The sequence below is a fragment of the Aquarana catesbeiana genome, linkage group LG01 (assembly GCF_042186555.1).
Source record: "Aquarana catesbeiana isolate 2022-GZ linkage group LG01, ASM4218655v1, whole genome shotgun sequence".
In the NCBI taxonomy this organism is placed as follows: Eukaryota; Metazoa; Chordata; class Amphibia; order Anura; family Ranidae; genus Aquarana; species Aquarana catesbeiana.
In genome coordinates, this window is record NC_133324.1 from 328,267,019 (window position 1) to 328,282,473 (window position 15,455).

Here is a 15,455-nt window from a genome sequence, read left to right on the forward strand (position 1 = left end):
ACCTCCACTTGCGGCTCAGTGGCAGTGAATCATCTAATCTAGTGAGAGAGACTGGGAGCTCAGTGGGTTGAAGAACTACAAGAAGTGATTGTAGTGGAAGTGAAGGAACTGTTACACTTTGTGTTAGAAACTGTTAAAGACTGTTGCCATAGGAGACAGCATTCCTACACATGCAGATATGGCATCTTGCTGGATGCTTTCCCTGCATGGCTGTCCTCCTATAGAAGTCTCGGAGTCTGCCAAATTAACATTGCAACTGCCTAAGGGTGTCCTGGGCCTAACCCTCTCTCCCAAAGTTCGGTTTAAGAGAAATAAAATCTCTTTTCATTCAAGAAGTGTCTGGCGCTCATGATTCTACTTTACACTACACCCACTATGCCTTACAACCCAATCGACATGGAAGGATGTCAGCAGCTCATGGCTCTGAATGTTCTGATTAGACTGAAGGAGGCCTGGGACCTTGCTACACTGAAAACCTGGGAGTGGTGTCCTTTATGCAAAGGAGTACTTCAGTGTCATCAGTGTAATAGAGTCAGCACAGGGAGAAAGGAGTTAATAGTGTCATTGCAGCTCACTTCTATTTCTAGGAGACTTGCTTTAATGTTGATTGTCACATGACTGCAGCTCCCAGTCTGAAGTTCAGGAATTAGCTAGTGCAGTTCCACTTGTCCCCACTCGGGCACCTTAGCCCTGCCCACAATACATTCACACCATTCTAAAACCCAAACCCTAACAAAAATCCTACCTACTGTATCCAATAAAGTAAATCTCTGCAATACATGCACTTTAACTACCTGTTTACCAGTCCGTAATACCCTTCATTAGCAGGTAATTTTTCATTTTTCAGTGCTGTGATAGCTTGACTGACAGTTAAATTAGAAGAAATGGCCGCATACCACTGTAGATCAAAATCCTCTTTATTTGGACATCCCAAAAATTACAGGCATCAGAATGCTGGATAGACGCGTTTCGCACACTTCACGTGCGCCCAGTCATTGTGTGCGGAGGCAAACCGAGACGAGCACCTGCTGGATCATTAGGCTTCCTTATCTCACCTGGAGCAGCGGGTTTTCTTTTTTCCTTTGACTGACAGTTAACTTGGCCATACACTAATAAAAATTGTCCAGTTAAGCGTGAGTCTGTCAAATTTCAATGACTGTGTGGCTGTCCACACTCATCAGAAGTTGCTTGTTGGATGGACTTCTGCAGGAAATTATCAGCATCTGCAGCCACTGATCAATGTATTCTGATTTTGGCGGGGGGGGGGGGGGGGGGGGTGGCAGAGGGGAATTTTTCCATCCACTTTACTTGTGCCAGCTGAAAAAAAACAAAACAAAAAAAAAAACAGGACAGCTGTGTTTCTCTCCCCACTGCTGCGCTGCTGTCTGTAAATAGAGCGAGCTGCGTGAATCCCTTGCTCACTCCTGCTTCCCCTCCCCCACTGAGTAGCAGCAATCAGTAAAGCGAAGGAGGAGGATCATGGGCAGGGCTGCTGATAAGGCAGTACAACCAGCCCTCCTGTATTGGGTCAGGCCCCTTTTTAGTTCAAAAGGTGGGCCCGGGCACCTGCTGAGCTGGAGGGCCGATTGTACTGTCTTTTTGCAAACATTGATCCACTTCTGACTCCTCCTGCAGCGCTGCCAGCGTCTACTTATCTTTCTCTCTCCGGCTGCACTGCAGGGGAATTGGCATTAGCACATGCGCCGCTTTCTTCTGTGCCCCTGTGTGCCCCTTCCTCCCCCCACCCCATAGCACTACGGGCTTCCCTCCTCTCCTGCCGGAAGCTGCTGCAGGCAGACGGGGAGGTTTCAGGATAGAGAGTGGAGGCCCCTTTCTTTCCTGAATGATTACAGTAAGCGATTGGTAGCGATTGCAGCTGTGTCCATTCATCACTGAAGCACAGTAAACTGTATTTACTATGTTTCAATTTGTGAATGAACAGAAGGCCTCAGAGCACTTCCTATTCATTCATCTGTGCAGGTGAGGTTGCAGAGAAAGGGACTAATAAATCTATGTCCTCAGTCACTTTCGGCCGAAGAGGGCACTGTCAGATAGGCTGTATGGGGCTCCGTGATTTCTGACAGCAGCCCTGATCATGGGACATGTTGTTCAGAAAGTCTGTTGAGGGGAACACAGTTGAAAACTACAACATCCAAAGATCCCTGGACAAAGAAGAGGAGAGAGTGAGTTTTTCCCTGTGCAATTCTGCAGGGATCTGGGGAGAACAGTGCAGGAAGCCAGGAAGGCTGGGGTGTGGAATAGGTGCCAAGGACTGCGCCACTGGGAGCCTCTTGTGCTGCAGACTGTGGGGTACAGACCTGCTGCTCCTACCTGTTTGTGCCCGCATTCAGAGAGGCTAAACCTGAGAAAGAACCTGGGGACTGAGCCACAGAATGGTCTTTCACTGAGCTGGGACCAGAGCTGGAAATACCTGTTGCTTACACCAGTGAGAGACTGAGTCTCATGAGGATCTGATCGTGAGGACTGGAGATTTCTATGTCAGCAAACCGCCAAGTGTATGGGACCCAACCTGTTGCATAGCCGAAGTGGTGAGCTGAATCGTCTACACAATTAACGCAATAGAGACTGCTAGACTTGTGCACAACTGGAAATTTAATTTAGTTTCGGTTCGTTGTCATTCGTAAAATACATCATTTCGTTCTGTTATATTCGTTATGTTACGTTAATTTGTTTTCGGATAATTCGTTATTATTCATAGAGTGTCGATATTCGTTATACTGAATCTCGAATCATGTCGAATTCATTTGTTATATTCGCTATAATTCCTTTCGTATTAGTTGAAATTCGATATTTATGTATGCATATATATTCGTGATAATGATTCGTAGTTTGGAAAGTCGTTTGTTTATTGAATCTATTAACACACACAATGACAATATCTCTTCTCCTCTGCTCAAATACAATACAACCCCCTTCTCACTCAGTTCTCAGGAATGCACTTTGCCAGTAATCCAACCTCCAGCACAAAATTAATCAGCTGATTGGACTATAAGATTTACTTTGGGCTGACCTTTTGTTTAATTAGATCTTTAACGAATTACTGAGTCATGTTGAATTCATTTGTTATATTTGCTATAATTTCTTTCGTATTAGTTGAAATTCGTTATTTTGTATTCGGACATTCGGATGCATCCGAATGTCCGAAAGATGCAAAATATGGCCGAATTTCGATTTGTTACGAAACGAATTGCACATGTCTAGAGACTGCCCCTTAAAATGAATAGGATTAAACACCCATGCAAAAAAATATATATTAAAGGTGCAAGCTACTAAATGAATAAACGGTATTGCCCTGTACACTCGACCGGTTTTCTGAAGGTTTTTCCGACGGAGTTCCGACGGAATTCCGCTCAAGCTATCTTGCATACACACAGTCACACCAAATTCCAACCGTCCAGAACGCGGTGACATACAACACCTACGACGGGACTAGAAAACAGAAGTTCAATAGCCAGTAGCCAATAGCTTCCGTCTCGTACTTGCTTCAGACCATGCGCAATTTTTGGTACGTCGGAACAGCATAGAGACGAGCGGTTTTCCCGATAGGAATTGGTCTGTCGGAAAAATTTAGAACATGTTCACTTTCTAGGTCCATCAGAATTTGAGACGAAAAAAGTCCGATGGGGCATACACATGATCGGAATATACGATGAAAAGCTCCCGTCTTTTTCTGTGGGACATTCCGCTCGTGTGTACACGGAATTAGAAAAACAAACCTAAAACAAAAGCAGCTGCGCGTCATCAATCTTCAAAATCTAGAGTTGTCCTCAGAACATATTGAAGACTACACACGCTCATACAAAACAAATAGATCTCAAGAATAAACATTTGTGTGTTAAATTTCATAAAAAAACTGTCCAGATAAAAGAGCTTGGTGCAAATCATGTTCCAAGAGTGAATGACTGGAAATATATGACCTCTTTTCTCAAAGAAGTTCAAAAACGCTTATAGTATCTCCAGCAGGTGTATTCCTAAAAAGATATCATGTACTTGGGCTGCCAATGATACCTTGACCTTTTTTAAAGTGTATATACAGGGCTGCTGATAAGGCACTACAGTCAGCCCTCCTGTACTGGGCCCGGCCCCATCAGTTCAAAAGGGGGGGGGGCTGGGCAGGAGGGCCTGCCCCTGCAGTGCTGCCAGCTTTTCCCTTGGGCTGAACTGCACGGAAATTGGCCCTAGCACATGTGCCTCTTCCATCTGTTGTCCGGACCCCTGTGCCCCTTTCCCCCACAGCACTTCCGGCTTCCCTCCTTTCTTCTCCCCGGAAGCTGCTACGGACACATAAGGGGATGTTGTTTCAGGACAGAGCGTGGGAGAAGGGGCTGGTAAATATGTAATTTACTGGCCCCTTCCTTTCCTGAATAACCACAGTGAACAATCGGTACCAATTACTCCTGTGTCCATTCAACACTGAAGCATAGTAAACTGTGTTTACTATGCTTCCGTTTGTGAATGAGCAGGAAGCTGTAGAGTGCTCCCTGTTCATTCATCTGTGCAGCTGCTGCTGCAGAGAAAGACTAAAAAAATCTATGCCCTCAGTCACTTTCAGCCAGGGGGTGGGGGGAACCCTGTGAAATAGGCTGTATGGGGCCCCATGGTTTCTAACAACCCTGTGTATATATATCTTGCATTCTCTAGACATCTCCACATACTCCTTTATTTTTGGGTTAGTTGATGCCGATACTTTTAACCTTGTTTGCACCAGTTATAATTGGGTTTAGCATTACTACAATTCAGTTGTTTGCCATCTTATGGGTTGGTGTTTACATTGTCTAATAAGGCATCTTTAACCACTTCCGGAACGCCCATTGCACATATACTGTGGCAAGGCGGCCTGGCTGCGCGAAACGACGTACCTGTATGTCGTTCCGTGCATATGATACTGTGGGCATGCGCCAGCTTCACATCGGGCAACCCACGATCGCTCCACAGAGGGCCAACAGGGATCTGCCTATGTAAACAAGGTGGATCCCCGTTTTGACAGGGGACAACACTGAGACCGGCCGTTCCAAGTAATCAGGAACAGCGATCTCTGTGTTGTCCCAGTGAGCCCATCCCCCACACAGTTAGAACACACCCAGGGAACACAGTTAACCCTTTGATCGCCCCTAGTGTTAACCCCTTCCCTGCCAGTGTAATTTATACATTGATCGGTGCATTTTTTTAGCACTGATCACAGTATTGGTGTCACTAGACCCCAAAAAGTGTCACTTCAGGTCAGATTTGTCAGCCGCAATGTCGCAGTCCTGCTAAAAATCGCAGATTGCCGCCATTACCAGTAAATACAATTAAAAAAAATGTAAAGTCCCTAAATCTATCCCCTATTTTGTAGACGCTATAACTTTTGCTCTCCAGTTTTAACAAATGAACCCCACAGAGTGCAGAGTTCAGGGGTGTGCTACGCACAAAATGCAGAGTTCAGGAGTGCACTGTGTATAGAGTACAGGGTTTAGGGGTGTGCTATGTACAGAGTGCATTGTTCAGGGGTGCACTACATACAGAATGCAGGGTCCAGGAGTACACTGTGTACAGAGTGCAGAGTTTAGGGGTATGCTACATACAGAGCTCAGAAGTGCACTATGTACAGAGTGCAGAGTTCAGAGGTATGCTACATGAAGGGTGCAGAGCTCAGAGGTGCACTGTATATAAAGTGAAAGATTGAGGAGTGTGCTATGTACAGAGTGTAGGGTTTAGGGGTGCGCTATGTACAGAGTGCACGTTTCAGAGGGGCGCTATGCACAGAGTGCAGAGTTTGAGGGTGTCCTCGTATAAAGTGCAGGGTTCAAGAGTGTGCTAAGTACAGAGTGGGGAGTTCAGGGGTGCACTTTGCATAGCGTGCAGGATTCAAGGGTGCACTGAACACAGAGTACAGGGTTCAGGGGTATGCTATGTACAGAGTACAGGGTTTGGAGGTGCGCTACGCACATTGTTCAGGGGTACACTATATACAGAATGCAGAGTTCAGGGGTGTGTTATGCACAAAGTGCAGAGTTCAGGGGAGTGCTACATACAGAGTTCAGTAGGTATGCTACATGCAGAGTTCATCGTTCAGGGGTGCGCTACACACAGAGTGCAGAGTTCAGGCGTACACTTTGTACAGGGTGAGGTGCCCTACATAAGGAGTTCAGGGGTACAATATGTACAGAATGCAGAGTTCAGGGACGTGTTATGCACAGAGTGTAGAGGTCATCAGTCCGCTGTGTACAGAGTGCAGAGTTCAGGGGTGTGCCATGTACAGAGTAAGAATAGTGCTATGTACAGGGTGCAGGGTCTAGGGGTGCTCTTTGTACAGAGTGCAGGGTTGAGGGGTGCACTATGTACAAAATGCAGGGTTCAGGAGTGTGCTATGTACAGAGTGCAGGGTTCAGGGGTATGCTATGTACATATTGCAGGGTTCAGGAGTATGCTATGTACAAAATGCATTGTTCAGGGGTGTGTTTTGCACAGAGTGCAGAGTTCAAGGGTATGCTATATACAGGATTTAGGGGTGTGCTACGTACAAAGTGCAGAGTTCAGGAGTGCCCTATATACAGAGTGCAGGGTTCAGAGGTGTGCTACATACAGAGTTCAGAGGTGCGCTGTGTACAGAGTGCAAGGTTTAGGGGTGCACCATGTACAGAGTGCACAGTTTAGGGCAACGCTAAAATAAAATACAAAGGATACAAAATGTTCAGTGTTCAGGAGTGTACTTGTGCTACGTACAAAGTGCAGAGTTCAGGAGTGCGCTATGTACAGTGTGCAGAGTTCAGAGGTGTGCTACATACAGAGTACAGAGCTCAGGGGTGTGCTGTGTACAGATAGCAGGGTTGAGAAGTAAGCTATATACAAAGTGCAGGGTTTAGGGGTGTGTTATGCACAGAGTGCAGAGTTCAAGGGTAATATAAATACAGATTGCTGGGTTCAGGGGTGTGCTACATACACACTGCAGGGGTGTGCAATGCACAGAGTGCAGGGTTCAGGGGTGCACTATGTGCAGAGTGCAGGGTTCAAGGGTTCACTACGTACAGTGTGTAGGTTTCAGGGGTGCACTATGTACAGAATTCAGGGGTGTGCTACACACAGAGTGTAGAGTTCAGGGGTGCATTATGTACGGAGTGCAGAGTTCAGAGGTGTGCTACAGAGTGCAGGTTTCAGGAGTGCATTGCGTACAGAGTGCAAGGTTCAGGAGTTCACTATGTATAGATTGCACGGCTTAGGGTTGTGCTGTGTACAGATTGTACTATGGTTCTATGCATGGGATGCAGAGTTCAAGGGCGCCCTATGTATAGAGTGGTGGGTTAAGGAGTTCGCTATTTACAGAGTGCAGAGTTCAGGGGTACACTATGCACAGAGTGCAGGTTTTAACGGTGTGCTATGTACAGAGTGCAGGGTTCAGCGGTGTGCTACATACAGAGTATAGTGTTCAGGGGTGCACCATGTACAGAGCTCAGGGGTGCTCTACGCACAGAATGCAGAGTTCAGGGGTGCAATTTATACAGAGTGAAGAGTTCAGGGGTATGCTACATAGAGTGCAGGGTTTAGGGATGTTTTATGTACAGAGTGCTGAGTTCAAGGATGTGCTACATACAGAGTGCAGAGTTCAGGAATGTTCTACATACAGAGTGCAGAGTGCAGAGTTCAGAGGTGCGCTGTGTACAGAGTGCAAGGTTTAGGGGTGCACCATGTACAGAGTGCAGGGTTTAGGGCTACGGGGGACCATGCTGTGCATTGAGATGGTATTCTGCATACCTTGGTTGTAGCGAGTGGTTATTTGAGTTACTGTTGCCTTTCTATTATCTATAAACAAGGCATTTTCCTCCACACAACTTCTGCTCACTGGATATTTTCTCTTTTTCCCACCATTGTCTGTAAAGCCTAGAGATGGTTGTGTGTGAAAATCCCAGCAGTTTTTGAAATACTCAGACCAGCCTGTCTGGCACCAACAACCATGCCACGTTCAAAGTCACTTAAATCTCCTTTCTTCCCCATTCTGATGCTTGGTTTGAACGTAAGCAAGTCATCTTCACCCAGGGCTTTTTTTCAGCAGGAACTAGGGGGAACTCAGTTCCACCACCTCTGGCTCAGGTCTTCTGCTCCCTGCTCACCACTATCACTTGGTAACACTGAAGTCCAGCTTCTGCGTTTACAGCTTTTACAGCAGTTTATAGCTTATCTGTCAGTAGCTCCTGCGCAGATCTCACCGAGTGCCGGTCAGGGACAAGGGAGATACAGAACAGGTGACCAGGGTTCAGTGCAGTCATGGGCCGGAGAGGGTGCGTGGTAGGCTGCACCCTCTGTGGTTTCCATTTTTTTCCCTGTTGACCAGTTGTTGATGCTCCTACTGCATGATCTCCCTTGCAAGTGACTGCAGTATAGTATAGTATGCTGGGAGGTACTACAGCCGGATAGGTGCTTTAGCTTAATATTGCAACAAAGGTAAGATATATGACAGATGGTGGAGCTTTTAACCGGTTCAATACCGGGCCTTTTCACCCCCTTCCTTCCCAGACCAATTTTTAGTTTTCAGCGCTGTCGCATTTTAAATGACAATTGCGCGGTCGTGCGACGTTGTACCCAAACAAAATTGACGTTCTTTTTTTCCCCACAAATAGAGCTTTCTTTTGGTGGTATTTGATCACCTCTGCGGTTTTTATTTTTTGCGCTATAAACAAAAGAGCGACAATTTTGAAAAAAACACATTATTTTTTACTTTTTGCTATAATAAATATCCCAATTTAAAAAAAAAATAATAATTTTTTCCTCAGTTTTGGCCGATACGTATTCTTCTACATATTTTTGGTAAAAAAAATCGCAACAAGCGTATATTGATTGGTTTGCGCAAAAGTTATAGCGTCTATAAAATACGGGATAGATTTATGGCATTTTTATAAAAAAAAATATTTATTTATTTTTTTACTAATAATAACGGCGATCGCAATTTTTTTTCGTGACTGCGACATTATGGCGGACACATCGGACACTTTTGACACATTTTTGGGACCATTTACATTGATACAGCGATCAATGCTATAAAATTGCATTGATTACTGTGTAAATGTGACAGGCAGTGAAGGGGTTAACCACTAGGGGGACACAAGGGGTTAAATGTGTTTCCTAGGGAATGCTTCTAACTGTAGGGGGCGGGGACGTACAAGGGGAGGAGACCGATCAGTGTTCCTCTGTTCTGGGAACACAGATCGCTCTCCTCTGAGCTGACAGGACGTGGATCTGTGTGTTTACACACACAGATCCACAGTCCGGCCCGGTTAACGGGCAATCGCGGGTGCCCGGCGGACATCGCGGCCGCCGTGCACACGCACCGGGTCCCGAGCAATGCGGCGGGCACCCCCTCGGCGGCCGGGAACCCGAGGTCGTCATATGACGTCCACCCAGGATGGGAGATACCATCTGTGGACGTCATTTGACTATAGGCGGGTAGGGAAGTGGTTAAGGAGGGGGGAGAAGATGAGGGCAGTGGAGGGAGGGGTTGTATGCAGAGAGAAGAGCTACTATTTGATGCCATTTGGCAGGTGTGTGCGTGGCGGGCATGGTTGAGTTCCTGCACCTATTCTCTGAGAAAAAAAAAGCCCTGTCTTCACCACATCTAGATGCCTAAATGCATTGAGTTGCTGCCATGTGATTGGCTGATTAGTAATTTGTGTTACCAAGCAATTGAAATGGTGTACCTAATAAAATGGCCAGTAAGTGTATATAACTGTTTTCCAAAGCTTTTTAGGTATTTGGTTCTAAAGGCATTTCTCACAAATTGGTCTACTTAGAGTAAATGATTACTAGGAAATCTATGTATCTCCAAGAAAATGACAAACCCAATACAGCTTGTAACAACCCCCCCCCCCCCCCCCCCCCAACTTTCTGAAATGATAAAGAGGGACACCTTCTTGCACATAGTATGTAGGCAAAGGACACTTCCCTGCCATGCCCATGGGTACAAAAAAAATGATGGGCTAAACCACGCAAGTGCTTTTTTGGCTTCCTTTATATTAGCTTTTCAAAATAACAAATGCAATAATGTAGAGGCTGGATAAAAAGTTTAGTGCAGTATATCACGTTTGGTAGTAAAATGGTACATTTTGTGCAAAAATGTAAACATTAGACCAAAAAGAGGGACAACTGAGGATGCACAAGGGACAAATGGTGTGAAAAGAGGGACAGTCCCTCCAAATGAGGGACAGTAGGGAGCTATGTTGTCATAATGTGTAGTGGGCTGCAGGCTCCTGCAATGTGTACTTATCTATTGCAGCTGACATCTGTGACTTCAGAAAACATAGTCCTGGGGGAATACACAGTGTTAATGATATGTTTCTTCCCAGGGGGGGTTATAGAAAGAAATGTGGAGGGTTGCATCTCCTCCTCTCTATGTCCCTCCTCATTCACTAGTCTATGTGACGTGGCACACACACAAACATAACACACAATCTGCTGAACTTCCTCATCTGCCTGCCTTCTCCTCTCTAACAAAGCAGAAACCTGACTCCACAAATGTGGCTGCCATTGCTGCTGTTTGGCCTCTTTCAGCCCTTGCTGGGCTATGAAATTGACTGGAAAAAGTTAGAAAAGATGGCACGGGGAAAGGTGGAGGTGAGTGCTGTGGTATGATATTGTTGGAGGGGCTCTGGGCCCTGCAGGCTGGCATTGTGCCTTCCAAACTCTTGCAGAGAAAGCAGCCTACAGGCTAGCATGGCTTAACCATTCTTTGCCTGACAGTCTCCGCAATGCAACATCTGTCAGTGAAAGTGTGTGATTTCTGTGATTGTGGATGAGTAACCCAGGGAGTGGTTGCAATGGGATCTAACCTGTTTGTGTTTCCTTTCCAGACATGCGGTGGATGACAGCTCAACAGGCTGAGAGAGGTAAGATGAAAACGTATTTGGGGTTTCGACCAGAATCAAATTTGTGTATTTATTTAGGTAAAATAGACGACTGAAATAATGCTAGTTGTCTAGTTGCTGAGAATATTATGACACCGATGGCCCGGGTTGGATGATGCCTCCAAGCTGATGCTAATGGGGTTTTGGATGTTCCAGCTGTTACACTTGGAAGACATGTGGGCTGTCTGAGCTCTGTTGTGTTGTAGCGGTATGATGACGATGCATGCTGCCAACGTGGTGGGTACATAAAACTGGTTAGGCTGGTCAGACAGTGATGAAAAGGAATCACAAATCATATTATAGATCTTTTTAAAAGACTAAGGCTGGCCATACATTATACAATTTTCTTATTCAATTTCCTTTAGATTTACCTATATAGTGCATGAGCCTGCCCATACAAAATGAAAGTTTAGGTTATTATACGATTATACGGTCAAGAAAAGTGTATCATGTATGGCTAGCCTAATAAAAAAAACAAACAGAATTTTGCGAGCTACCATGTGAAAATCCAAATGATAATTAGAGATGATTAAAGGACAGCTGCTAGCATTGATCACGTCCTTTATGCCCGTGCCAAAAAGTTTTATGCCAATGTAATGCTGCGCTATCCAAATGTAATCATACGGTAACCATACTAAACCATAATATTACTGGCTGCAGTTAAATAGTGGTGGCGGGATATACTATTCCTATATAAAAAAAAATCTAGTGAATATAATAATGCAATCTTATGCGATTATAAGTTGCGATCATGAACAATAAAAATTGCAATCCTATGCGATCCTCCCAATGACAACCTGTGTAGCATACACACACACACGTAGCATTCATATGCAATAGAGAAATTTGCAACCCTGTGCGATAATTGCAATACTGCGATATTTGCAGTGACAATCTGTAATTTACATAAATCTATATAAAAGTGCATCAATATACAATAATCAATATAGAAATAAAGTGAACTGTGTTTAAAGTGCTCTTGTGCCAAACTAATTCATGCACTAATCTGTGTCCATAAAATCGCAGCATAAAGTCCATTCATAACTACTCCATTCTTCTGGTGCTCATTGCAGATTATAAAAAAGATGATATAAAAGTAAAGTGCTCGTTTATCGCTTGTCACTGCAATTATTGCACAGGGTTGCAAATTTCTCTATTGCATATGAATGCTACGTGTGTGTGTGTGTGTGTGTGTGTGTGTGTGTGTGTGTGTGTGTGTGTGTGTGTGTGTGTGTGTGTGTGTGTATGCTACACAGGTTGTCATTGGGAGGATCGCATAGGATTGCAATTTTGATTGTTCATGATCGCAACTTATAATCGCATACGATTGCATTATTATATTCACTAGATTTTTTATATAAGAATAGTATATCCCATCACCACTATTTAACTGCAGCCAGTAATATTATGGTTTAGTACGGTTACTGTATGATTACATTATGGTAGCGCAGCATTATATTGGTATAATGGCTAGCCTAATACCTGGACCTGGGACAAAATGATGATCATGGGACTCTGGACTTTATATGGCAGTGGAGTCAATTCAGTCAGCATAAGGCTGCAGTATTTTCATTACTGGGCATTTGCTCATTTTTTTTTTAAGTTTATATTTTTTTTTTGCTAAATGCTTTATTGTACTAATCAGTTTATTGTACCACATGTGTTTTTTATATCTATTTTGCTAGTACTTTTAGATCGAAGTCAATTCATAAATGTTATCACATGATTGATATCTTGAATGCAATGTTGTTTTTTTACTAAAGTCAAATAGGCTGTTAACTTTGCAAGGGAATTTGCAACTGTAAAGGGAATGTTCACTTAGCTTAGAGAACAAGGTTATGCCCTGTACACACGATCGGAATTTTCATGGGAAAAACCTTGGATGGTTTTTCCGACGCAATTCCACTCAAGCTTGCCTTGCATACACGCAGTCACACAAAAGTTCTCTGAACTTTTCGACCGTCAAGAACGCGGTGACATACAACACTGCGACGAGCCGAGAAAATGAAGTACAATGCTTCCGAGCATACGTCAAATTGTTTCCGAGCATGCGTAGGAATTTTGCGCGTCGGAATTGCTGCGGACGATCGGAATTTCCGATAGGAACTTTTTCAGTCGGAAAAATAGAGAACCTGCTCTCAATCTTTTGCTGGGGGGAAATTCCGCCAGCAAAAGTCCGATGGAGCATACACACGGTCGGAATTTCCGACCAAAAGCTCACATCGGACTTTTGCTGGCGGAATTTCCAATCGTGTGTACGGGGCATAAGGCTCTACTGACTTCCATCAGCCAACACACATGCAAGCAAAAATACAATTTTTTTTGTTCCTTGCTCGTGTTTGGGTATTGTTTGCAACATGAATTTTCATCACATTCACTAAACTAAAGGAAAATTCTCTTTCAAAGTGCAAACTCCCTTGCCAAGTGAACAGCCTATTTGCCTTTAGTAAATCAACCCCAATATCTCAGGCATCTAAAGCTGACCATACACTAGTCCAATTTTGCTCAGTGTGGCCATCCCCGCTTGACAGAAAATGATTGTTTGATCGACTTCTGTCAAAGGGTCATTTTGGAAAAATGTTCTCGATCAGCCAATGCTGCCTTGTCCTAATAGGGGGGATTCCTCTACCTACCTTGTTTGTGTGAATGGAGGAATCCGTTAGTTAGGTTGCATTCGCACAGATGTATAGCCACGGTGCAAATCTCAGTGGTAGGAATCTGATTCTGCTGCCGAGTTTGACAGCAGCAGTAATGGCGAACCTTGTAACTACATTTCCCATGATGCTCATGCACTCTGCAGTATAGTTGAGCATCATGGAAAATGTAGTTCCAAAACATCTGGGGTGCCAAGGTTCACCATCACTGGACAGCAGGTTGTTAGGGGCCGCCACTATTCCTGGCTATTCTCACAGTCAGCGATTACCTGCGGCGATCACAGCTGGACACACTGTGTGGCTCGGCAGCCACAGCTAGCCGCTCACAGCTGTCAAACCCAGCGGCAGGAATCAGTAGATTCCTGCCGCTGGGATTTGCACCGTGGCTAAACGCCCATGCAAATAAGTGCAGCCTAACAGTGTGTTGCCAGCCTAAGTGGCTCTAATTCTATGGTTGTGTTGCAGGTAGGATGAACAAGAGCTGCTTATTGTGGGTAAAAAAAATAACACTAGAAAAATAATGATTCATGAGAATAAAAGCCTGCATTGTTAAATCATTTTTTTTTTTTTTATGAAAGAGAAACAATTGCACATTTGTGTGTGAGTTAAGTACTTCAACTATTTGATAAGACAATTATGAGATTAAATAACAAACACGGTTAAAAACAATTCATAAAGCAAGGAAACAGGTGTCTGTCAATCTATGGTGACTATAGCAGGAAGCTGTTTCTAAAGCTACAAAATGAAATCTAATGGGTTGCACTGGTAACATAGATGGTTCGTTTATCAGACACATACTGATACCTTATTGGTTTGGTCATGAAAGCTACGAATGAAGGTGTATGTGTCCTTATGCAAATACACCTCCAAAATACATCTGTAGATGCATGTTCTGTTTCGACTTAGTGGAAGATAATGTTTATTGCTTTTTTTTTTTTTTTTTTTTTCATAATTTGTATTGTTTTCTGGATAATTTGGTTATCATACTGAATTTTTTTCATATTAAACTTGAAGTTTGTATATTAATATATATTAATATATATTATAAATACAAATTAGAAAAATAAAAATATATATATTAATATTATATAATTTTAGATTATACATTAATATTATACATTCTTTTGGATGTATGGTTCTAGAAGAGCTATGCAGAATTTAGGGCTTGTGAAAGTGTGCATTATCTCTGAACACTGCATTTGTATTTGAATTCTGTGCTATTCAGACACATAGGACTGCTCCAAATTCAGTAAATGGGTTTGTGTTTTTTATTGAAGGTTGAAGCATACATACACAAGTGAACAATTGCATTTGTGAATCTACTGCACAGAAGAGTATAAAAGGCTTCATTCACGCATGGGCGTTTTGAATCGAGGGCAGCATCGCCACGATTCTGCCCGTAATTTCAAAACACCCGGGTGTGAAAGACAAATCGCACAACGCACATTTCAGATGCCATTTATCTAAAAACGCGGTGCGGTTCTGCCGCAATAAATCATGCTGCGATCAGGGCAACCTGCATTGCGTGAAGCTTGTCATCCAAAAAAAAATTGAGGAGCTGCTTTTGGGGCGACATGCTCCACACAATGCAGTTTGCTGCGATTTATCGCGTGACATTTGATGCAGAATCGCACTGTGTTTTTAGGTGCCCTTCAATTTAATGGCATCTGAAATGTGTGTTGTGCGATTTGTCATTCACACCTGGGCACTTTGACATTTGTCAGGTCACCAAATGCACTGACAATTTTCGTACAAATGTACGTATGTGCGCTCGAAAATCTGCTAGTGTATGGCCAACTTTAATTGCCCCCAACCAGGTGAATTTGAACAGTTCAGGATTTAAGCACTACTGCTTGATATCCTTGACTAAACATTGTAACCTCATTATAGTATCTGTTTCTGTCAAAAA

General features: G+C 43.7%; 2 protein-coding genes across 2 annotated transcripts in view; one reads left to right on the forward strand and one right to left on the reverse strand.

The window, feature by feature from the left end:
* Window positions 1-15,455, reverse strand: part of INPP5J (inositol polyphosphate-5-phosphatase J) — a 137,027-nt gene that overhangs the window by 86,341 nt on the left and 35,231 nt on the right. The window lies entirely within an intron of this gene.
* The window catches only part of SELENOM (selenoprotein M), a 38,726-nt gene continuing 33,667 nt past the window's right edge, over window positions 10,397-15,455 (forward strand). The window contains exons 1-2 of the mRNA XM_073631061.1: window positions 10,397-10,602; window positions 10,839-10,874. Coding sequence (XP_073487162.1) covers window positions 10,504-10,602; window positions 10,839-10,874 — 135 coding nt within the window. The 5' untranslated portion in view covers window positions 10,397-10,503. The remainder of the gene's footprint in view (window positions 10,603-10,838; window positions 10,875-15,455) is intronic.